A 24,868-nucleotide genomic window follows, 5' to 3' on the forward strand; every position below is an offset into this window, starting at 1 on the left:
CAGCGTTACTACGAAGCTCTCAAGCCTACCAACATGTATCACGGCAAAGAAAGACTTGTCCCTGTTTACCACGAGATTCGAGAAAAGAAAAGTAACGTAAGATCACCATTAAAAACCCATCGACGATTAGGGACATTCATAAATTACATAACGTTTTTAGGGGAAGGTGGTTAGACAAATTGTGACGTATGGCAGAGAGGGAGTAAGCTAGTATTTATATTTGCATGTTTATTTGTGACGATAGCTTGTTAGCGTATTTACCTTATATTAGGTCAAAGATATAGCTAGTACATTGTAACATGTTTTTCCTGAAGAAATTTTTTTTTTCATGGAAATTGTTTTGTAATAGGGGAGAGGGCATTGAGAAATTTGTGATAATTTGTTACATATGGGAGGGGAGTCAAATTGGGCATTTGCGTTACGTAATCTATGAATGGTCCCTTAACAACATCAAAGAAAATGCTGCTGTTAATCTCTGTATGCTTTTCATATGCTGGAGTAGATTTTTATTAGGCTATTACCATTGCTCTTGCAATGGTAGTTGGTCTGCTAAATACTATAGCTCTAAATTTTCATAACTCTCCCTACTTAGTAATCAATAGCTAATTGAATGGCGTTAAAAGCTAATGATAAGATTAAAATAATTGTAGAACTTGCTTAGATGAATTATTTAGATGATGTTAATGGTCCTGTTTGTTGTTCACTTTTTTGAGAAAATTAATGAAACTAATTACCAGGCATGGGAAAAATCATTTCACGAAACGATCAATTTGAAATTATTCACCAACATGCTCTTACTGTGAAACCCGATCTCGGCAACCTTTCTTGTGCAGAGTTACGCGTTCATGCGAAAGCGAGAAGCAGAACACAAAACTGAAAAAAGTGACAGCGTACGGCTATGATTCATTCTCCATCGCATACGTAGTGTTGTGAATGAATGCAAAAAGGATCGCAAATGAATGCATTCTTTCATTCACAAAGATTCATTTCAAAACATTCACGGGGTCGTTCTAATAAAAAAACTTGTCGTTCTTGTTTATAGACCTATGAAACTTGATGAAAGTGATCTCTTATTGTTGAGTAAGTAGTTTGCAATGTACTGGTGAAAAAAAACATTTTTTGGAATGAAACGACGCTGTACTCAAAAAAAGATCCTGTCGCAAGTTATCCAGGAAGAGGACAGAAAATTCTACTTCAAAGCAGATGAAAATTGCTAATATAAGCAAGCACCGCTGATGCTCGAAATTTTTAAAAGGAACATTTTAAAATGCACCCTGCTGTCTACGCAGTAATGAATTTACCTGCACCGCCATACCAGAAAACCGAACCGCGGATCCGTAACATGGATTGTTTGAAAAATACGAAATTATTAATTGAACAATTTCCATATATGCCATGTACAAGCATGCATTTGCCCGGAAATAACTTCTAAAAACGATTCCGTGCATATTATAATCTCAATTTCAAGTGGATTCTAGTGCAATCTACTTCTCAACATTCACAGAAAAAAATATTTTGTAATTTTAAGTTTATTTTCATGCACATATTTGGAGCATTAATATAAATGTAAAATTAAGTTCCATCACAAATACACACGACCTGTCGTGCTTTCTTCAACGAATTTTGTTATAATTTTACACGTGGGTTGAAAATTACAGTTTCTTTAAACGGAAAAGAAATGCACTTTAATGTATTTTTACTCGTATATTGCTGTAAAATGCGTGCCATGTAATATTACACGAATGAAAGTGTAAAATTGTATGCTTTTTGATGCTCCAATTGAGTGCATTGATTTTAACGTAATTTTCAATCAAATTTTTGATCCAATCTTTGTATGTTTACATTCTTATTGATTTACATGTCGTTTAAATTTCAGTATTTTTCGGTGTGTTGATTATAGTGTACATTTGCACTATAAAGTTGACCTAACCCAACCAGAGAATACAATGTCAAATTCATTTGTGAACTAAAAGTTGATTCACTTGTGAATGTTTACAGTACAATCTTCCGATTCAATCCGCGGATGAAGAACACGATCTTCTTCATTCAACATAGTACGTGTCATTCTTTTATCTGGCTCACAGTTTCGGAAGTTCCTCTCTACCTACGTTCAGTTGTGTTCTTTTGGAGAGTTTTAGTCGGATCGTTAATGAACGGCTGGCTGCTGTCAAAGCAATGAACGGATTCGCCAAGAATCATGCGAATGAATTATAATTCCCATCCCTGCTAATTACTAATAGTAACACTAACTTTAAACTTATTTACTTCTAAAAGAACACTAAATTCACTTAACTAAATGATATTAGTACATTTTTCTGTGTTATATTATCTTAGCTTTCCAACAATAATTAGCCTACTTTTTAATTAGAATTATCGTAAGAGAAAATAAGATGATAATATTCATGTCCTATAACCCAAATCCATGCAAACAAGAAGAGATACTTATTAAACTGAATTATTAAAATTATGATGTCGACTATTATTGTTTTCGAGAAATGAACAAAAAATCGAAAAAAAACGATAACTTCTGAATGCTTGTTTCCCATTTTTTGTTAACGATCTTTTTGAGTCAATTTTTCAACTGTTGTAACGGCATTTAATTCGCAAGGGACTGAAAGGTTAAGTATAATTTTCATTATAAAAAGCCAAAATACTCAAGGGAGAGCAAGAAGTTAAAGGAAGAAAGTTTAGGAAAGCGTGAAATAGGGTCATATAAGCAAGCTTATGGCCCAATTACACGCTCAATGGTAAATGTTACTCCTGAATAAACTCATTAATTAAAACACGCAAGGACTCCATTCAATAGAAAATTATTCCAATGGAAATAAAAGATCTAAAATACAAAGTATACTTTTTGAGTTAGAGGCATTTAAAGACAAACAAGTTATTTACGGAAAAGGTTCCTTAACTCTGTAACAGTTGAGATTTGTGGGTATGTGTAGAACCATTTCATTCCCAAAATATGATTCATTATCACACTTCGAGAGGCTCTTAACCATGAACCAAACATCCAACTAACCAATTCAAACACGCGGAATTATACATTTGCGACATCGAAACGCCCAGGCGATCAAACACGTTAAGAGCATGTTCAGGAGTGTTTCAGTTGTAGATTCATAATTTTGACAGTTCTAAAAAATAAAACTGAACATTTTAAAACTAGAACTTGCTGTCTCCAGCAGCAGTTTTAGTGGGTGTTCTATGTGCGAAATTATAAAACAAAACGCTATGCTGAGGATGTGAATGCTTCAGTTCCAGTTCTACTTTGAAACTTCTATATAAAATAAAACGCTCCTGAGCATGCCCTAGCATATAAACGTTCGTGTCCATCGCGATAAAATAAATCTGTCCATGCATAACATATTCTATCGCGATTATCCGCACCCGCCATCTCGCAAACACAAAAACGTACCTTTAGCACTTATAAATTTATAAACGCGGTCTCAAGCGCGAACATATAAACGCACGTTTCAACACGATCATAAAATGTCCATTTGTGGGGACCCTACACTCAATATCACCGGCCCACAGTGGTCCCAATGAGCAAAAAAGGGGGTTATTTAGATTTCGTCAAAACGGTTGACTTTAGCAATATGGTGTCTTTGAGAAAGTTTCTTAGAGTAGAACTCCCCTTATTTCTGTCTTAACGAATTGATGATTAATCCCCCTAATAATGAGTTACGAAATTTATTTTCTTCAATAATTCAGATAGAGAAATACTCACTTCAGCAAAGTTGTAGAAAAACTTGTTACAAACATTTTACCTGAAGACTTCAACTCTCTATGTTTTAAGATTTTTGAGATATGGGACATTATTTGTAAAAGGCCCCTTAAAACCAGTTTTTTCATCATAAATTTTCTTCTAGATTTTTTCCATTATATAAATGTTCTAGAACATTGTTTGGATTATTAAACTGCATTACTTTGCCGAAGACGGAAACTTGCTATCGCTAGTATGCGTGGAGATATTCACGTTTTTTGATTGAAAATAGCTCTTTTTCCAATGCCGATAACTTTTAAACGGGCAAACCACTTCGTAAACAAAATCAAATGCTGGAAAAATCAGATCTCCCCAAGGCGGCCCTCTATGGAAATACTAGAGCTGAAGTTTGTCCATACTAGAGCTGTTCCGGCATCACTATATATTACTGTTAGTTCTGAAATAAAGGATTAAAGACGCAATAATTAGCCTTTCTTACTTTTGTAAGCACGTCTTGAGTACATACCCAAGCAACCAATAGTTGATATAAAGGAGCTGCATAAGCTTCTCGTTTTAAGTAATTTTGCAATACGTTTTATGTTATAATAGCGGGTTAAGCAGTTCTATTAAAGCTTGAGCAGCTTGAAAGTTCGCTAAGAACTTTTTGTGAATTTTAAAGTGTGCTTTTTAAGTATTATCCGAACTTCTGTTTGCTTGGGTCAAAAGTTACAGTTGCTCAAAAACTCAATGCATACGCCTGGCACCGGAAACTTACCATTTCCTTTGCGCCTACTTCATAACAATGGCGCAAGTGCAATTAAACGGCGAGTAATCAATTGCATTTGATGACGGAATGAGACAAACTTCAGCTCTAGTATTTCCATAGAGGGCCGCCTTAGGGAGATCTGATTTTTCCAGCATTTTTTGTGCTTTTCTTGCACATTATTTTTGTTTACAAAGTGGTTTGCCCGTTTTTGCCCGTTTAAAAGTTATCGGCATTAGAAAAAGAGCTATTTTCAATCAAAAACCGTGAATATCTCCACACATACTAGCGATAGCAAGTTTCCGTCTTCGGCAAAGTAATGCAGTTTAATAGTCCAAACAATGTTCTAGAAATTTATATAATGGAAAAAATCTAGAAGAAAACTTATGATGAAAAAACTGGTTTTAAGGGGCCTTTTACAAATAATGTCCTATATTTCAAAAAGCTTAAAACATAGAGAGTTGAAGTCTTCAGGTAAAATGTTTGTAACGAGTTTCTCTATAACTTTGCTGAATTAAGTATTTCTCTATCTGAATTATTGAAGAAAATAAATTTCGTAACTCACTATTAGGGGGATTAATCATCAATTTGTTAAAACAGAAAGAAGGGGAGTTCTACTTCAAGAAACTTTCTCAAAGACACCATATTGCTAAAGTCAACCTTTTCGACGCAATCTAAATAACCCTCTTTTTTGCTCTTTGGGACCACTGTGCGGCCCTCTGCAATTGGCCTTAAGAAGTGTTTTAGTGAGTGACATTTCCAGTCTCATCTGGAATTGTAGTTAGTGTTTCGGACAGGGACCTTTTCCCAGAAACAAGCTTTACAGCGCCAATTCAATGTTCGCTAAATGAACTATACACACTTAGAAAATATGAGAATTACATTTGACGTAAACAACATTGCGAAGTATTTTGCTATCTAATAATGGAATTTTACATGTTTTGACATGTGAAATAAAATATTGTAACCCTCTTTTGATGTAGAACTCGGTTGAATGGAGTAGGAGAATTGTGAACAAAGTGCACTTTTACATATTCTTGAATGTAAATACAAGTGAATTGTGAGCTTCTTTTATGTGCATCTTGCAAGATGTAAATATTTTTAAGTGTGTATTGTCGAATTTTAAAATTTCTCTTCAATTAGGCACTGTTTTCAGTTTGTCGACATTATATCACAAATCGTTCAGCTCATTTTGTCAGAACACTAGCTCCACCTTTTTTACACCGTCACAAACACTCATTTCCAAGTTAGTTATTCCTCATGCCCGAGAACAATTTTTCACTAGTGGTCTCTATGCTTGCCCAAATGTCAGTGGCCCATAATCGCATATGCGACGACAATTCAATATATATTTAAAATGACAAATACCGCGGTTGACGAATTGTTGTCAGATGTTATGTCTGCAAAGCTGTGATTACATCAGTACTTCTCAGCACGGATTCTTCCCGGGTCGATAAGTTGCGACGATTCTTAACGTCACACAGTAGTCCCAAATCGTAAAAATGTAAAAACTCACCTTCTTTCTATATCATCGGATCAAACATTAATCCTCCCAACAATGAGTCACTTTTTTTATTTGCCCTTTAAACCGTATAATTGACATATAAATTGACGTATCCATTACACCTGCTGCATATCCGAAAGCAAATAAACTATTATTCCCGTAATTAGTACAGGTGTTTGCGTTTCGACTTCGTCACGTCAGAACCACGGCACTTGATCAATGCACCAGGCTGACGCTAAGTCCACAATTGGAAACACTACTTGTGAGCACACTAAACGACTTCTAGCTTACGATGCTCTAAGTGTTATTCTGTTATTCCCGTACAAATCCGAATAATTAGAGTTTTCAAATGTTTTTCATGGCATAATCAGTTTATCTTCACTATAACTATTTCGGTAGAGAGAGGGCGATCTTATTTAATTAGCATTTAGAATATTTCCTGGGTAATTTCATTTAGTTATAGTATGATTTGCCCGTTTTAGAGTGGTGTACTTTGAAAATGAGCTATTTTTTATCGAAAAGCGCGAATAATTATAATAACACGCACTAGCAAATTAACATCTGTTACAAAGTTGCCTATTTCAGTAGTCTACAAAACATTTTATAACATAAGAAGACGTTTAAAACTTCAGTAACGAACTTATTCTGAGAAAAAAATTGTTTTTGAGATAAATTAGTAATGGAATTTGCGTTTCGACTTCGTCCCATCAGAATCCGACACTTACTTAGTGACAGGACCAAGCAGCGCCGGATCGACGAAAACACTATTTGTGTTACGGAACAAAACCCTGAGCTGATGAGAATTCCGTAACTAATTTAGTTATAGGTATTGTGCTCTTCACTGGCAGATGGTTTAAAAAAAATCCTAAGTGTAGAAAAAATAGTTTTTACTTAAATTTTTCTCCACTAAGGAGTGTTTTTGAGGGGTCCTTCACAAATAATGCGCTATATCTTAAAAACTTTTACAACCACAATGTTGAAGTCATCGAGAAAAATATTTGTGATAAGTTTCTCTACCACTTTGCTGAAGAGAGTATTTTTCTATATAAATTATCGAAGAAAATAAATTGTATAACTCACTTTTAGGGGGATTAATAATTGATCCAACGAGATAGAAAGAATAGGTATTTCGTTCCAAGAAAATTCCTCATAATCATCATATTACTAAAATCAATAGCTTTGACGCAATCATAAAGCCCCCATTATGCACTTTGGGACCCCTGTGCACTGGGGCGATATTGTTTCACATCATTGCTTTCGTTCAACTCATTAATATTTCTAATCAGTTTTCTGTTGGATATTGCTTATGCCCACAGCACAAACTATAGAAACCATGCCCTCCTTTAATCCACCTATCAAAATACAAATAGCCCGGTTCCAGCATGAATTTCCCAACTATTTTTGTGAATAGAAATAATAGAAATTCAAAAGTTTCAATGTTGGATCTAACTACTATAATGATGGACAGTTCTCTCTCTCTCTCTCTCTCTCTCTCTCTCTCTCTCTCTCTCTCTCTCGAATTGCTTTGATTCGATGAAAACCTGATATTTGCCTTGATAATTTTTTTAATTGTAGAATTTCCTCATCGAGAACAAATTTCAAACAATATGTTTGATTTCTGTCTGCCATTTTAACACCAAAAGCTATAACCCCTTCCGAAATTGATAATTTATTCTTTTTTGTTATGTCGCAGATGATCCAAATCAATCGATTAATCTTTTTATTTTATATTTATTTATATGTATAAAAATACATTTCGCTCGCATGCAAGCAGTCAAAATTTAAAGAATATACCCACTGCTATACTTATAACTTCGATAGATTCTCTTTCTGTGTATTTTTCTTGCTTTATTATTTCCAGCGCGTGCCTTTGTGTTGTTGATCTAGTGAGATATTTCTAACATGCTGTCTAAATGAATTCCGATGCCAAGGTCGATGCGTATACATCTCGATAGATAGAAATGAATTAATTCTTCTAATCGGCTTTCAATGGGTTTAATCTACTAGTAGCGATCTCGGATGGGAATCGAGGATAAATGTTTTATTTTTGTTTTATTTATTGCTTTTGCTATATTGCTCAAATACTTTCTTCGCAGCCAGTGATCAATTGGTTGCATTTAATGTTTAGTTCATTGTATCCGCAAGTTCCATTCCAGGTACAGATAACTAAACTGGTATATTGTTTTTTTTTTTATATGAATATTAACCTTCCGGCAGTGGCGCTAGTGCACTGAGTGCACGCTGCTCTGAAAATCTAACGAAATCGTCTTAGGGCACTAGCGGCTGCTCGTTCAATGGGCCATAAGCGCGACTTCCGGAGGGTTAAATATGTTGACTATAGAAACTTTCTACTTACATAGACTTGCCGAGATAAAACAGTAAAACCACAGAGAACAGACATCCATTGTGTAAACATTTGAAAAAATACCCGTTAAAACCCTGACGCCACAATATTGGCATTTCTGTACCTCTGCTTGCCGAAGAATATCCTCAATGATATGTGGGTATGTAAAAAAGTGTATGAAATGGAAACATGAAACGAAGCTATCTAATCAAAAAAATGCAGATCAAATACTAGTCTATTTAATTGTATCACATTTTCCTATTTATCTAGGAAAACAAGAAAAATATTTAAACAAAGAATGGTGCAAGATAAGAGCACGTCGAAGGTGTAAATCAGCCTAGATTAATACAAATTGAAATGAATTCAATTTACATTCGCGAGCTTGCTAACAAGCTGACACGATACACTATGATTGTTTTTCATTAGGCAGGTACTTGAAAGAAAGAAATAATGTATGTCGGTACATACAACGCATTGAACCCATTGGCTCGGAAACTATCCTGTCCCAGGTCGTATTGTTGATCATTTGAGCGCTATCATGGCAGTGTACCCTATTGTACAAATTGTTTGCATAGATACTCTAACCAATGATGCCTCTTGCTGGTTGTCGTTTGCTCTGTGGCTGTACCTACCGCAACCGGGTGGTGTCGGTTTCGTTGCATTAATAATTCAACAAGGCGGCGCATTTGTGACTGAATCAAATCACGACTAATTTATGAAGTTTAATTTAATCAATGAACTTGGAACTTGTCATATCTTTCATTCTAGTTCATCAGCGCCGCCGGCCTGGTCTAGATGTGTGGGGAATGACTAGTGTCGACAGGGTACACCAATAGTCGCACATGGTCTGTATATTTTACTGCTGCGGGCGGTTCCATTGACAGAAGTGTAAATTAATAAAGTCATAAAGATGGTGGATGACAAGTTGCTTGTAATTGGCCTTCACATCGGAAGAAATGTTATAGACAAGCAGGCGTGGGAAAATTACTTAGCAATGCTAAGTTAGCACCCAAATCTTCAAATCTGGGGGATTATTTTATAATATTTGTTGATATAACATTATCATTTCAATCATAGACCATAGAATATAAGAGACAGTGCATTCGATAGTCTGCCTGCTTTATCCCTTAAGATAGAGATTTGAGGTAAACAGGTAGAAATAGCCGGTACAACAATTACTACTGAGGGGTGATCATTTGATTTGGCCATCTGAGATGTTTAGGCTAAAAGGGTATAATACGCCTCACCAGGGCAAAATGCCCCTTTTAAATTTCCGGGACTCCTGAATTATCTAAAAAGTAAAAATGACCGATGACAGTATCGTTTCATGAAATCAACGTACCATCAACGTAAATCAACGTAGATTGGTATTTTTAATATGTTGCAAAACAACAATATACACATAAGTTTTAAAGAGCTATTTTGATGGAAGTTCCCACTTTTTCCAATAGCATTACAACCAATTAGAAACATATGGATTTGATAGAACTATTTCGAGTAGCTTACTAGAATATTGTAGTTACTATCTTAGTTTTTAGCTTGGCTTAAAACTATGGGTGCGTGTAGAATTTTCCATGCATTCACAACAGCTCATCACCGGCTATAACGCCCCACCCATTGTTGTGAGGCATACTCACCGATTGCTGTGGGGCATACCATCCTCTTGTTGTGGGGCATATTACACTGTAACCCGGGGCATTTTGCCCTGGGTGAAAGAAAAAAACTAGAATTTGAAAAATGTTTAATAATACAAGTTTTTTTTTTTTATTCAGTTCGTTTACTTAATAGGCACAAATGCGTTAGCTTAACGGGGCTAAATTCTTTTTTTTTGCATTTGAAATATTTTAAAACTAAGAGGTTACAATGCACAATTTTTTTTATATTATTAAGAGAATCACTTTTTTACAACTACCTTAAAACTAAAAATACGATTCGATTGAACAATAGTTTTCATAAGAAAAAAAATTGCAGCTATCTTAAGACTAGGAATGCAGATTAATATACAAGAGGGGGTATAAGTTTTTATGAGCCATTTCGCAGCTATCTTAAAACTAGGAATACAATTAGGTATACAAGATGGGAAGGAAGTTTTTTTTATGAAAAAAGTTTATAACTATCTTTAAACTAGGAATGTAATACAAGATTGATTTTTGTAACAGCAGCAGTTGTATCAGGGACAGGGGAGAGTAGGCGGACACGATGACGGGAAGAAGAACAAAACTTGCCACTTTCAGGCAAACGGGAGGTCAGCGGCGTGAGTTAGAGACTCAGGCTTCCAAGATGTCAAGGAATGGGTTGACGGGTTCGGACCCGCGGGGAATTCTTCAAGATCATTGACCTGTTCTCGCTTTAAATTCATTTTGTGCAGGCGTGGTAAAGGCGACGGCAGCCACATAGTGGTATTCTGGTGCTGGTCGGCTTCATAAGGCAGGACAGGGAACTTCTAAAAACGAGAAATAAAGGAGATGAGCTAGATTGGGATATTCATTGTTTTTATGAAAAAAATGTAAATGAGGGACATATATGGGAGATCGCGATTTGCCAGAATATCACGAACTGGGACATTGGGTGGTCTACCTCGGGCCCAAAGGGACTCCTTTAACTGAGACCTCACAATACCCGGTACACACCCAGACAACGTGCTCGATGTCGTGATAGCCCTTGTCACAAGCGCACAGAGTACTCTCTACAAGCCCAATACGCCACAAGTGCGCATCCAATGTGTAGTGGTTGGACATAAGCCGGGGCATTAGGGATTATCGAATGTAGCCACCTACCTAGTTCCCCATTGCTCCATGAAGTTTGCCAACTTTCGAGGGTTCTCTGATGAGTAATACTGAAAAATTCGTTGAAGCAAATTGGTCTTTCATAAATGTCACCTACTAATGCGCCCACCTTTGCTAAGGAGTCGGCCTTTTCATAACCCGGGATAGAGCAATGAAAGGGGACCCAAACAAAGGTAATCTGGTAAGATTTTTCAGATAACTTGCTCAGAGACTCCCGTATCTTCCCCAGAAAATACGGGAATTGATTTTTAGGCTTCACCGCACGAAGGCTGTCCGAAATGATGAAGTAGCGATCTGTGGGCAGAGTCTCGATGATCCCAAGGGTGTACTGAATAGCAGCTAATTCTGCGACGGAAACTGAAGCGGGATCATTGAGCTTGAAGGAAGCGGTGATAGTATTATTGAAGATACCGAAGCCTGGGGACGCTTTGATCCGTCAGTGTAAAACATTTTGCCGCAGTCGACTTCTCGGAATTTGTTAAAAAATATATTGGGGGTCACTTGCGGGCGTATATGATCCGGGATTCCACGAATCTCTTCCTTCATGGACGTGTCGAACAGCACAGTAGAATCAGAAGTTTCTATGAAACGAACACGGTTGGGATTATACGAAGAAGGATTGATGCTTCGTGCCATATAGTCGAAATACAAGGACATAAATCGGGTTTGAGAATTAAGCTCGACGAGCCTCTCGAAGTTTTCAATCACCAACGGGTTGCATCGGATGAGCAATCGATATGAGAGTTCCCAAAATCGATTTTTTAGCGGGAGAACGCCCGCCAGCACTTCAAGACTCATCGTATGGGTCGAGTGCATGCAACCTAAGGCAATGTGCAAGCAACGATACTGGATTCTTTCTAGTTTGATGAAGTGTATGTTCGAAGCGGAGCGGAAACAGAAACACCCGTACTCCATCACTGACAATATCGTTGTTTGGTATAACCTGATCAGGTCTCCTGGGTGGGCACCCCACCATGTTCCAATTATTGTCCGGAGAAAATTGATCCCTTGTTGGCATTTCTGTTTCAGATACCTAATGTGACATCCCCAGTTATCTTTAGAGTCGAATCACACCCCGATATATTTAAATGTGAAGCCCTGATTGATCGTTACACCCATTAATAGAAGCTGGAGTTGCGTCGACTCACGCTTCTTAGAAAAGACGACCAGCTCAGTTTTCTCCGTGGAGAACTCAATACCCAGCTGAAGAGCCCAAGTAGACAAATCGTCCAAAGTAACTTGTAATGGTCCTTGCAAATCGGCAGCATTGGACCCTGTAACAGAGACCACCCCGTCGTCTGCAAATTGCCTTAGCGTGCATGAATTGGCAAGACAATCGTCAATGTCATTCACGTAAAAATTGTTGAGTAGGGGACTTAGACATCAGCCCTGGGGAAGACCCATGTAGCTAAATCGCGATGTTGTTCAATCGCCATGCGAAAAGTGCATGTGCTTCTCAGACAACAGGTTTAGCGTAAAGTTATTTAAAATCTGTGAAAAACCATGCCGGTGCAGCTTCTCTGACAGAATATTGATAGAAACTGAATCAAAAGCCTCCTTAATATCCAAGAAGACTGATGCCATCTGCTCTTTTTTAGCATAGGCCATTTGGATTTCTGTAGAAAGCAACGCAAGGCAATCGTTCGTCCCTTTGTCTTTGCGGAAGCCAAATTGTGTATCTGACAGTAAATTATTTGCTTCGACCCAATTGTCGAGGCAAAACAAGATCATTTTCTCGAATAACTTCCGAATATTGCATTGCAATCGGTCGATACGAGTTATGGTCGGAGGTTGGTTTTCCTGGTTTTTGGATGGCGATGGCCTTCACTTGCCTCCAGTCATGAGGGACATTGTTACCCTCAAGAAACTTGTTAAATAAGTTCAACAAGCGCCTTTTTGCAGTGTCAGGCAGATTCATCAGCAAGTTGAATTTGATTCTGTCTAACCTTGGGGCGTTACTGTTGTACGACAAGAGAGCAAGTGAGAACTCCACCATCGAAAACGGTGTTTCGTTTGCGGTATCGTGAGGAGACGCGGTGCGGTACGTTTTCTGTACCGGGACAGAGTCCGGACCAATCTTCTTGGCGAAAGCGAATATCCATCGGTTTGAATATTCCACGTTCTCGTTGGTATTGTTGCGGTTACGCATACGTCGAGCCGTACCCCAAAGAGTGCTCATCGCTGTTTCTCTCGTTGACCCATCGACGAACCGGCACCAACAACTGCGTTTTTTGGCATTCATTAGACTTTTCATTCGGCTTTCTGACGAAGCGTACTGTTGATAGCTAGCAGGTAACCCGTCTTCCCGGAAGGGCTTATATGCAGTGGACTTTTCCGGGTACAGCTCTGAGCACTCTTTATCCCACCAAGGGGACCGTCCATGGGTAATTAATACAAGTTTGTATCAGGATGTTTTTGTCAGGTTTCAATATCATTACCTCATCTCTATTTTTTTTAAATTAAACAGAATCCAAGTTTTAAAAAAATATCACCAAAAACGTTTCATATTTCAACGATAGCCAAAAGAAACCGGTGGAAGTGGTGCATCTTCAAATTGGATTTAAATGTTCAATTGTAACACTTTTTATTGATTTAATTAGTTTGTCTGATTTAGTATTATGCATGTTACATGTTTGAAAAGGTTTCTTCGTAACGGAAGATCGCCTGCTCTTTTTGGAAAATCAAACGATTAAGAAAAATTTCATTGAAGACCAGAATATGACCAAATTGTAGACTTCTGGAATCCATATTGAAGAACATTTGCAGTTCGAATTTGTTGAATTCGACAAGCTATAGGTTGACAAATCTAAGCGGCACATCACAGCTGAATAATGATAATAAGAGTGTGCTTGCTAAATTCCTAGAATCGCCACTTACACGAACAGGAACATTACGTTTCAAACGCCGCCGTAGCCCTGCTGTTTTAACATTGCGCCGAAGTGTTGAATACCACAAGGCGAAAACAGAAGAAAAAGGGAATGTAGAAGAAGAGAAGCAAAGAAAGGCGGGGCCTAGAAAGAATAACAAGGAACCAGCTCATAAACAAAAGAATTAAAAAATTTAAATTTAGTGCAAGCAGATTCCTGACGAACTTTGAAACTTGATTTATCATTCACTTGACGTTGTTACTCCATAATACTGTTAAAGATGAATTGTTACACGAAATATTTTATTGTTAACTCTATTGCATAACCTTTAATGCTGCTTTGTTAAGTCTGCTGCAATCTAACTGTATCGAAAGATTTTCTATTTCCCAATATGATAGAACTAAACATATTCTTCATGCAGTCAGCCTTCTTCTATAAAGATTAATGTGCCATTTTTGATTTGCAGTCACTGTTTTGCTTAAAAAATGATATCTTTAATGTATTAAATATACTGCAAAGAAAACGAGTTAGTAGGTCAGTTTAGTAGAATGAACTTCACTGTTTCCAAAATATATTCAATCACATTCAGTGAGTCCAAAATATGCTTGAACAGCTCCAAATTAGTGTGGAAGGGTCCGAAATGTGAAAAATGCTGTAAAGAAATATCATTTTCGAGTTAATGTCAATGTACAAAAAATTTATTGACAGTTTTCGGTCAAGAACAGAAATTTTGGAGCAGACTCGAGCATGTATTGCTTTAAAAAACATAGGCAAGCAAATATTTTTTGACGTTAACGTAATTTCACTTCCTCTAGAGGTCCAAAATTGGTTGGTTACCCTATTTTGGAATTACGTTTATACACACCAAGTTTTTGTATTTTGTTTCAGCAAAATATTTTGCTGAAACTTTTTAGCAATACTGGATTTGCTAAGAGTTCAGCTTTGCAATTTTTGTTTCGCTGATTTTTAGTAAAGCCCATTATTTTGACGAAAATCAGCAAATAGGGGAGACCGTGGCTAGTTGGCGGTGTTTTCAGTTTTCATTTTTTAACGCTTTGATTTTGGTAGATCTTGCAAAATAGAACACGTTGCATGAAAGGGCAGACTGTTTGCAACATCTCTGAATTTTATGAAAATGTTTAATACGTTGTCTTTATTTCTAGAGACAAAAATGTGTGACGCGGAAAAGCCGCCAACTTACCCCAGCCCCGGGGTAAGTTGGCGGTATGTGTGGGGTAAGATGGCGGAATACCAAAATATAAGCAATCAAATGGAAATTCGATTACATCAGTGAAATGTGCCGATTATCTTTTCAAGAAAACTGTATATTATTCGACACTTTTCATTATATTTCAGGCTCAATACCCCGTCATTTTGACTTCGACGCGTACTCCATATTCAAAAGCAAATTTTCGAAATTCTTCAGGCGATTGGTCGAAATAATTGTTCCCTGCATTGACGAGAGACACAAGAAAAAGTGTCTCTTACTTTGGAGTGAATTCGAGAAATGAAAATGTTTGATGACTATTTTTGCACTGTGAATAGTACCGCCAACTTGCCCCGTGTGCGTCACCGCCAACTTACCCCAACCGCACTTTTTATAAAAAAGGATTTAAAAAATTACTTTTGTGTATGGATAGGTGTAATATCTATACGGATACTGAAAGCTCTTTTTACGCACTATCGAAAAATATAATCATTCGGGGAATATATCGAAAACCTCCTTAAATAACACAAAATGTTTAAAATTAAGAAAATTTACAAAGTATGTTTAAAAACACAATATCACCCACAGCTTCTACAAAACAAAATGTTTAACAACAAAAACACATTGGATAATGCGTTTCACATTACTTGAGGTTCACAACGACAGAGAGCGCTTTATGTCTAATAGAAACGAAGAAAAGGGGATTCCGCCAACTTACCCCAACCGCCAACTAACCCCGGGCTCCCCTATATAGAATTTGATTGCTGAAACAATCAGTGAAAGAATGTCGATTTTGCTCAGTTCCAGCAAATCAAATCAGCGAATTTTGACAGTTTTGAATTGCTGTAATTTCAGCGAAAATTTTTTTTGCTGGAAATATTGCTGATATTTTAGCAAGGCAAAATTCAGCAAAATTTTGCTGACATTCGGCAAAAAAAATTAGTGTGCAGTTAGTAGCGAATGCTTAGCAACGACATTGTTACTAAAAAGCCGCGTATTTTGAAATTAACGCAGTTTTCATTTAGGCGGATTTTTGAATTTACGCGATATCCATTAACGAGGTTCTCATTAACGTGGATTCCTAAATTTAGGCGGTTTTCATTTATGCGGATTTTGAAATTTAGCCGAAACGCAACTGTGTAAGAAATAAGGATTTGTGCCCTCAAGTGCAAATACTGGTTTTACCAACAAATTTTCACCCTAGTGAGAAATTTTGGTGTTTACCAAATTTTCCTCCTTAGGGTGAAATATAGCATAGTGCTATTTATATGCCTTTTGAAAATGTTTGAGAGAGCTTATGATAGCGATCAAGAATACCCAGTGTTACAGGTGTCAAAGATACCTGTTGTATGAGGTCAATAAAATTTAATTGTTTTTGTATGTGTTGTAAAACTTTTTTTTAACAAAGCCTGTTTTTCTAGACAAAAGCCCTGAGAAAGTAATTGTACTTGAAAATATTCATATATAATCAGTTCGCCTATCTCATACAACTGTTCAAAGAATTTGTTAAAAGATCTTCGAGATAGATTTAAACACATATTTCCTAAAATATTATATAACTTTTCCAAACCAAATGAAATACATTAGATTTGTTTTATAAACATCATAAACGACCAAATATTTCATTTTCTCCTTATATTGTGATAACTTTTTGCGCTTTGATTTAGAGATATGGCCAGTGAATCAAAGATCCCCAAGGATCAAGCGTCCTCACTCTCACCTACAAGTTGCTTAAAGTTAAAATAAACCTTAACAGAATAATAGGAATTTCGAGTAGAGCCTAAATATAAATGTACCACAGAAGACCGTTCTTGGGTAAAGTACTTAATGTAGTTCCGTATAACGGTACTATCAGTTAACTATACTGTACACTTAAATAGTTTTTTGCGATCCTCAGATTATATAATCTTAGTGTGTTTTCATAAATTTGTGAAACTATCTGGAATTTTTAAAATTGTTACGTTTGGACCATCGACGCTCCAATTAGTAATCAGTAACCTCACAACAATGCTTATCGATTACAGATACTAAAAGAAACAAACAACACTAATGATATTATGTGTCGCTCTCTTATCCCGCAGGGCTCAGCCATGAAACGGAAAAAGCACCATTCCTTCCTGCGCAACCCGTCCGGCTTACCCCGGCTTGGGAGGAAAATAACCTGCCCAACGATGAGCTTAATTTCAAAGGTGAGTACCGAAACTCGATGTTAGTGCTTAGTTATGCCGGTTCTTGATTCCAATTTTTGTTACGTTAAATTTCTCACTTGTACTTAATTAAACAAAATTTTTGAATTGCTCGAAATGTTCACGTTAGGCAGAAAAGTGTAAACAGTCTGTGAACCCTACGAACATTCAAATTTGATCGCTCGTGTTGGTCTAGTTGGGTGAGCCTATTTTGAAAATTAACTGCCGACAAACGCTAAATATTTACGCCACAATTGATACCATCAAACGCCCTCAGCAAGTTCGTGGGCTCTACTAAATGGAGGCTTCCGGCTAGGAAAAATTGTGTCGAAGCATGCAGTTTTCGTGCGGACTGCATCGTGGGTCAAGTTTCGTATAGTATAGAACAGTTATTAAGGAACGTCGGTTGGCGGCTCTGTGCGGCTATAATTCATCCTCGCAGGTGCCTTCGATGACTAGAGAGCGAAAAACACTAGCGATTTTGCTCCTCAGCGGGACTCGGAATTCGCTTAATTTATTTTCGATTTCGTCGTCGGTGCGTTTCCGAGAATTTTACTGTTCCCAATCTGCGAGCGTTGGCGAGGGTAGTAGTGCAGAGGAGGTATGTGAACGGTAGAAAAAAAGGTATCTTCGTGTAGGGTAAAATGTGTTGTGTGTTGATAGTTGATGAGAGAACACGTGTATCGATAATTTGAGGTAAGAATTTCTGGAAGGCGAAAACATTCGTTGGCAGCAGCCATAATTTTTCACTGTTTGAATTGAAGATGAAAATTGAGTGCAGTGTCATTTAGGGTAATAGACCCAGAGTGATAGTCCAACAATTGTCCACCTCACCCTAGGGCTGAAATTACACACCGTGTTTTCCCGCAAAATACTTTTTGAACCCTTCAACGCTGGCATTGGATACAATCGCTCTTCTGCATTCCTTGCCAGTAACGCTATTAGTCAATGGTATATTTCACAATTGGGGTATGTTTTTACAGGTACAGACTATCCATAGTTTCTTGTAAAAGGCTGAATTATTTTCAAACTTCCAACACATTCCTAAAAATCCTCATAATTTCTTAGTTCTATGATTGCCACTTAGGCGGCGCTGGCATTAGCTGAAGTGGCATATTAATCTGAAAAGCTGGTTTGGAATACTGTCTTCCTTTCACAACATTGCAGGATACAATAATTATCAGTGCATTCTAATTATGAGAAACCGGCGCCACTACAGTCTCTATTGATGTGTTACGTGATTGCTCAAGTTTAACGAAATCCACCTCATTTTCCTAGCACCAGCACTATAGCCCATCCCGGCTGTAGTGGCAAGTCTAATCAGAATTTCATTGGACCACTGTGAGCCTTAAAGAAAGATAGTATATAAAGGCACCCTTGCTTACAGACCTTCGAGTTTTTCGCTTTGTTGGTGATGATAAGCTTGGATTTGAGGGTGCAGATGTAAATTCCTTGTCCTTTCTGAGCGAATTCATCGGCGAAAACAAATTCGAACTCCGTGCTGTGGTCATATAAAGTTTTTTTGTCCGGGAACCTGCCTGAAATTCATTTTGGCATAGATTTCGTCGTCCATGCGAAGATATCCTCGGGTTTTCGATTAGAGCGAGATCGATTTTCTTTTCTGGTTTTCTATTCAGCACTGGAGCTTCAATACGGTACGTATCGAGGCAAAACTTTTGCCATAGAAACACGTCTATTTTCCAAGCAAATCGCTTTCAAAATATTCCAAATCCTTTCATTCGAAGTGCTGCCATCGAAAAGTGTCTGGAGTCTCTTTTTCCCATTGCAGTCAATTGCAAATTTTGTTACTCCCTGATTTTCTGCATTGCGTTAAAAGCTTGTATGAAAATTTTGATAACTTTTTACATATTTACTCAACGATTCAGTTTGATTGCAGTAATGTGTTGATTCTGACGACACTGAAACACCTATCACCAATATCACTACAATTCGAAATATCTCAGAACACTTTCATAGCAGTGACTTGATATCTTCATTTAGATTATTATTATTAACATGCTGACAAAGGTAGACGAAATCTAATTCCCGCCAAAATATTCTGTAGAGAGTCACTCTGTGCGTAAAATTTAAATAGTAGGTATTCGTTAATTTACCACGACATGTTCAATGCCCTTTTTTTAAAAATATCCATTGGAAACATTACCATTTCCTTGGCCGAAAAAATCAGACACTGAAAGGGTTACTTATGCATCGGCATAATTCCAGATTGTGCACATAAATTGCTACCCTTTTTCTTCCGTTTTGCTTTCGTGTTCCAATAATAATCAGGCGTTTCGCTTGTATTGCTTCCCTGGATTGCACCGTCAAATACAACTATGCTAATAACGTGAAAAAGATAAATTACTTCAAAAGGTGACCTTTTTAAGATCTGTTTGTGTATCCATCTAACTTCAAAAGATAACCTTTTTTATCAGTCAATATTCGAAATTTTGAGTGTGCGGAGATTTTTTGCATCCCCCCGAACAAAAAAACACCTTTTATACATAATTTTAAGCTTTGCTTTCCCTCTATGAACTCTCATCCTTATTCATCCTATAGTACATACATTATCAGTCGCCACCCGACGACTTCTTGATCCCAAAAGGTAGTTTCAGTAGGCTGGCTCAACGTTATACGAGTAACTAGCGCAAAGACAATTTAAATCCTGAAATGATTGTTTGGTTGTTTAATAACGTCTTCTTAGACATTTCTAACCAATAACTCAAGCTTTGCATAAGAAAAATTTAATATTTATGTGGAGTATAGCGTTTTACATTTTAGCTCTATGTGACACTAAAAGATAAAGAGATAAAAATCTTATAATACGGTAGTGACTCGTGAAGTGTAAGTAACAAGAAAGTAATGTTGCAAGCGGCCAAAGCGGATGGTGAATATATTTCGGGGGTAAAACGTTTCCCATGTGAACTTTGAGCTGACTGTTTGAAGCAGTTGCTCTAGCTATCATCTAACAAGATGCAAGGTTAAGAAGAAAAAAGTCATAAGAAATTTTGAGCCCGCCTAGCCTTCAGTCTTTCAACATCTCTCATTCCGGAATGCATCTTCTTCTGCATGCCTGACTGCAATCCACATTCCAAAAAGTGCAGCCACCCTGGCAGGATCGCGTCTTATCACCGTTCAACCAGAACCGGACCACAAAACCAGACATGATTTTCACCATCTACTATCTGTTGATTCGGTTCGGTTTTCTTCCAGGGTTGACCATGGAACGGGCCAACATGGAACTGCATCCACCCCGGGACAAACTACTACTCGTCTTCCTGACGCTCATGATTCACGGCGTCGGCACGCTGATGCCTTGGAATATGTTTATCACTGCCAAATCGGTAAGTTGTGTGGAATCTTTTGTAGATTTGCTGTCTTATTTGTTTTATTACAGTATTTTGTAGATTACAAGCTCAATCAGAACTATACTGGAGTGGAATCCGAGTATGGTACCTATTTTCTGTCCTACGTTGGATTTGCGTCGCAGGTTCCTAACCTACTGTTCAACTGGTTGAACATTTTCATGAATCTTGGGTAAGTAGACAGTATTCACTAGAATTCATAATCATAATTGTTCTAAATATTTTAGCTTATTTTCATAGAAATTCCAAATTGCCGTTTCCAAATAATTATTCCTTGCTAGTCAATATCGTTCCATCTTGGCTGGATTTTCGTAAAAAACCATCCCAAAGCATTATTTCTACATTGATCCACCCGTACCTTCTGTTCGACATAGGTCAGCTTCAAATGCTTTGACTAGGTCTCATCAGAATTTGGCACAAGCTTAGCAGCAGATACATCAAATCCCTCGACTTAGTAATGTTTGGTTTTGTGCTCCTCATGCATAAGATGGTTTTAATCCAATCTTAGTAGTATAGCACAGTAGGGAACATTCATATATTATGTCACGCTTCTAAGGCATAGGGAGAGTAAGCCAAAACCTAACGTAACATGCTTTCACTGAAGAAAAAAATTAAAGAAGATATCGTTGCGTACTATGGAAAGGGGGTTAAAAATTGTGATACTTTTTGACAATTACAAAAACGCAACGCGAGACAGGACGTAACACTTATTGTCCTACCTAACTATAAAAAGGATTAAAATTTACCTTTTGCCTTTCTCAATAGAAAGTTATAGCAATTGCTATAAAAAACGAATATTTAACCGAGGCCCGGAGGACCGAGTGTCATTTACTATTCGATTCAGTTCGTCGATTACGGCACATATGTGTATGTGGGAGTTTTTATAGAGCATTAAAAAACTTCTAAAAAAGCCCTGAGACTGCAAGAAAAAATGTACAAAAACCCTAACGTCTCAGGGACCCGCTAAAAACCATTACTCTTGCCCGAATCTGGTTCCTCCCAGGCACTACCTTACGGCATTACTTCGGGGAGGGTTTTTATGTGCATAGCACCAACTCTAATTTAACAACATAGTAGTTAGTTCATTCAGTAGGGTTCCACTCTACGACACACCAGCAGTTCCACTCTACGGCACACCACCAGTTCGCCACTATCCACACATACTGGCAATTTCAGTATGGCGGTCGGAAAGTTAGCTAGCGAGACTTAGTGCTTTTCTCCTACGAGAACAATTTGGGAGGCAAACTTCAGATTGTCTAATTCGTCGAGCCCTTCGGTTCCCTTGTGCCATCCAGCAGCGCAACTCCCTTCTCGTACCATTCAGCACCACTTACTCGTTGAGCTCCCGACTTATACGCGAACTACTCGGTCTAGTCCCCGACGGTGCACCGAGCCTACTGCGACGGAGAATTCCCCGGCGAGAGAAGTTCTCCCGAAAACGAGCCAACCAGCCAGGTGTCGAGGTCAGTTCGGCAATTCCGGTAGAGCCGGGCCGGTTTGCTGGTGCCTCGACGACTCGCAATTGGTGGTGTCTCGTCGCGGTCTACTGAGTCTAGTCCATGGTGATGAATCTAGCTTACGCCGACGCAGAGTTCCCTGGCGAAGGAAGTTCTCCCGGTACCGATTCTTCTTTGGTTTTAGCATCACAACTTCTTGAGCCCTTTCGCTCGCTGTCCGGTGCCATTTAGCACCGCAACTCCGTTCGGCCCTTTGGTTCCCATCTCGTTGCATTTCGCTCCATTTCCCCGATGAGCCATTCAGCTCCCGACTTTACTAAAATCTTGTTCGCGAACTGCGCGGTCTAATCCCCGACGGTGGACCTAGCCTACTCCGACGGAGAGTTAACCACCGGCGGAATTTCTCTCGTATCCCGATTTGTGGTTTTATGGCGGTTTTCTAGCCAATGGCGCTACGTTATTGGTCCCTTCGCCACTTTCTCTGCAACTCGGAAAGTAGACTCGTAACCACTCTGTTGACAGCGCCCCAGATATGCTCGTCGTGGCACATATCTTCAACGATATTGTCCACTGTGACTCCAGGCATACCCCTACGAACTTCTTCAAACCTATGTTCATCCAGCTTACAGTGGCGTTTATTGTCTCCGTCACCAACACTTCCACTTCTTCAAGTGTCTCACCCATCATCGTTAGTGGCACGTCGTCCACGAAATCCACGACTTTCACTTTCCTGGGCAGCCGCAGTGTAAAGACCACATCGTTCATCCCGTTCCAAAGTGTTGGACCTATAATGGAGCCGCACTCAGCTCTGGAAGTGGCTCTTCAGGATCTGGCATAGATAGTCGAGAACCCTCGTTTTGTACCGCGCTTCAACGATGGCTTCCCAGCTGGCGCTGTCAAATACATTCTTCACATCGATCGTGACTTCAGCGCAGTAACGATCTCCTCTTCGCTTCTGTTTAGTTGCCTTCTCAGCACTCTCGAGCACTGTCCGAATTGCATCTTGGACAGTCCGCGCTCACCCTCCATGAATTTCGTCAAAATGTTAAGGATGATTCTTTCCAGGAGTTTTCCGAGTGTATCCAGCAAACATATGGGCTTGTACGAGGCCGGATCGCCAGGTGGCTTCCCTGGCTTTGGCAGCAACACCAGCTTCTGGCCCTTCCACATTTCGGGTTTCTTGCATTTAGACACTTCTGCAGCACCATCCTGAACATGTCCAGATATGCCAGGATCGCAGCATTCAGTACCACATTTGGTATTCCATACGGACTTTCGGGGGCTTTCTTTGATTTCAGGCGCTTCGATGCCCCTGCGAGCTCGTCGTTAGTCACTTGCCGATCGTCCGCGTTTGCTCCTTCTTCGTCGCCGTACGGTGTCGGTGGCCAGACAGTTTGACATTGCGGCTGGCGTCGTTGATCCCTTTCTTTTCGCCATCACGACTCGATACGCTTCGCCCGAAGGATTGGCGTCTATTTCTCGGTACAGATACTTGTGGCAATCTTTCTGATTTCCCGTTTCAAAGCGGCCCTAGCTTCCCGAAACGCTCTTGCGTTCTTCTCTATCTGGCTCCGATGTTGCTCTCTAAGCCCTCCTTCTGGCGCTGAGACAAGTCATCTCGTTCCATTAGTACGCTGGATGCCGTCTATTGCGAGGTTCCAGTTTTCGCGGCATTGTGGCGTCACAAGCCGCCAGAATCTTTTTCTCGGTTCCACCGTTCGGCCGAAGTGCCTCGAAGGTCTTTGTTGAAGGTTTTCGTCTTCCACTTCACTTACCGGTCATCCTTCTCCGTACTGCAGCAGAGTTCCGTTGATCGATACGGTAGCGAATCGCCTGTTGGTCGCTATGCGTATACGTTTCTCATACTCTTCAATCCTCGTTTGTCGTCAATGTGACGTCTATGATAGACTCCCTCCCGTCTCTCCAAAATATGCTAATAGAACATCTATACAGATCTATTCGCCACCCAGTTGCCGTTTTCAGAGGGGACTTGATACGGCTCTGCAATCAAAGCGACACCACACATTGTTTCTGTTGTAGACTGCCACAACAGTTGCTGTGCGATGTCACAGTGATTCAGATTTATCTGGGTTATCTCCATTACCGTTGGCCTGCAATCGCCGTCTTATAAGCAGGGCATTTAAAGCCTCCCGTTTAATGGTCGTTTCCGTCCGCTGGGGTGCAAAGCAAGCAGGCAAGCGGCCTCTTCATGAAGTCTCTCTCAAAATGGCCCGTCTCCCCGCATTTTCAACTCATCCCGGATCTACCCGGGCCTTTGCAAGCCTCTGCTAAATGTCCAAAACCCAAACACTTGAAGCCTTTCTCCGCTTGTTTATTTACTCGTGGAGCAGCTCTTAATGGGCATCTCGACCATCCAACCGCGGTTACCGGTAAGCGAATCATCGCTGTCTGAGTTCCTCCGTATCCCTTCTTCAACCGCACTGTCCTTGCCCAGGTTGCATTGCTGCTTCAGTGCACCTTTCAGCTCGTTTTCCGTCATGATTTCATCAAAGTCCTTGCACAGAATCACCATCTTCGGGTTTAAGGCTTTAACTCATGCCTTTTCACCCATTGATTTGGTCTCCTGCAAGGTCGGGCTGTTCATCGTGGGATCCTTCTTCAACGCGAAGAGCACTTCACCTTTTTGGGTACACCTGATTCTTACCACGTTTGCCCCAAATTCCTCAGC

General features: G+C 39.0%; 1 protein-coding gene across 5 annotated transcripts in view; it reads left to right on the top strand.

Moving 5' to 3' along the window:
- The window catches only part of LOC131677677 (equilibrative nucleoside transporter 1), a 64,140-nt gene that overhangs the window by 26,233 nt on the left and 13,039 nt on the right, over positions 1-24,868 (top strand). For all 5 annotated transcript variants that reach the window (XM_058957620.1, XM_058957623.1, XM_058957622.1 and 2 more), the window contains 3 exons: positions 17,253-17,360; positions 20,571-20,701; positions 20,755-20,894. In XM_058957620.1, coding sequence (XP_058813603.1) covers positions 17,253-17,360; positions 20,571-20,701; positions 20,755-20,894 — 379 coding nt within the window. The remainder of the gene's footprint in view (positions 1-17,252; positions 17,361-20,570; positions 20,702-20,754; positions 20,895-24,868) is intronic.

This window comes from Topomyia yanbarensis, chromosome 1, assembly GCF_030247195.1.
Source record: "Topomyia yanbarensis strain Yona2022 chromosome 1, ASM3024719v1, whole genome shotgun sequence".
In the NCBI taxonomy this organism is placed as follows: domain Eukaryota; kingdom Metazoa; phylum Arthropoda; class Insecta; order Diptera; family Culicidae; genus Topomyia; species Topomyia yanbarensis.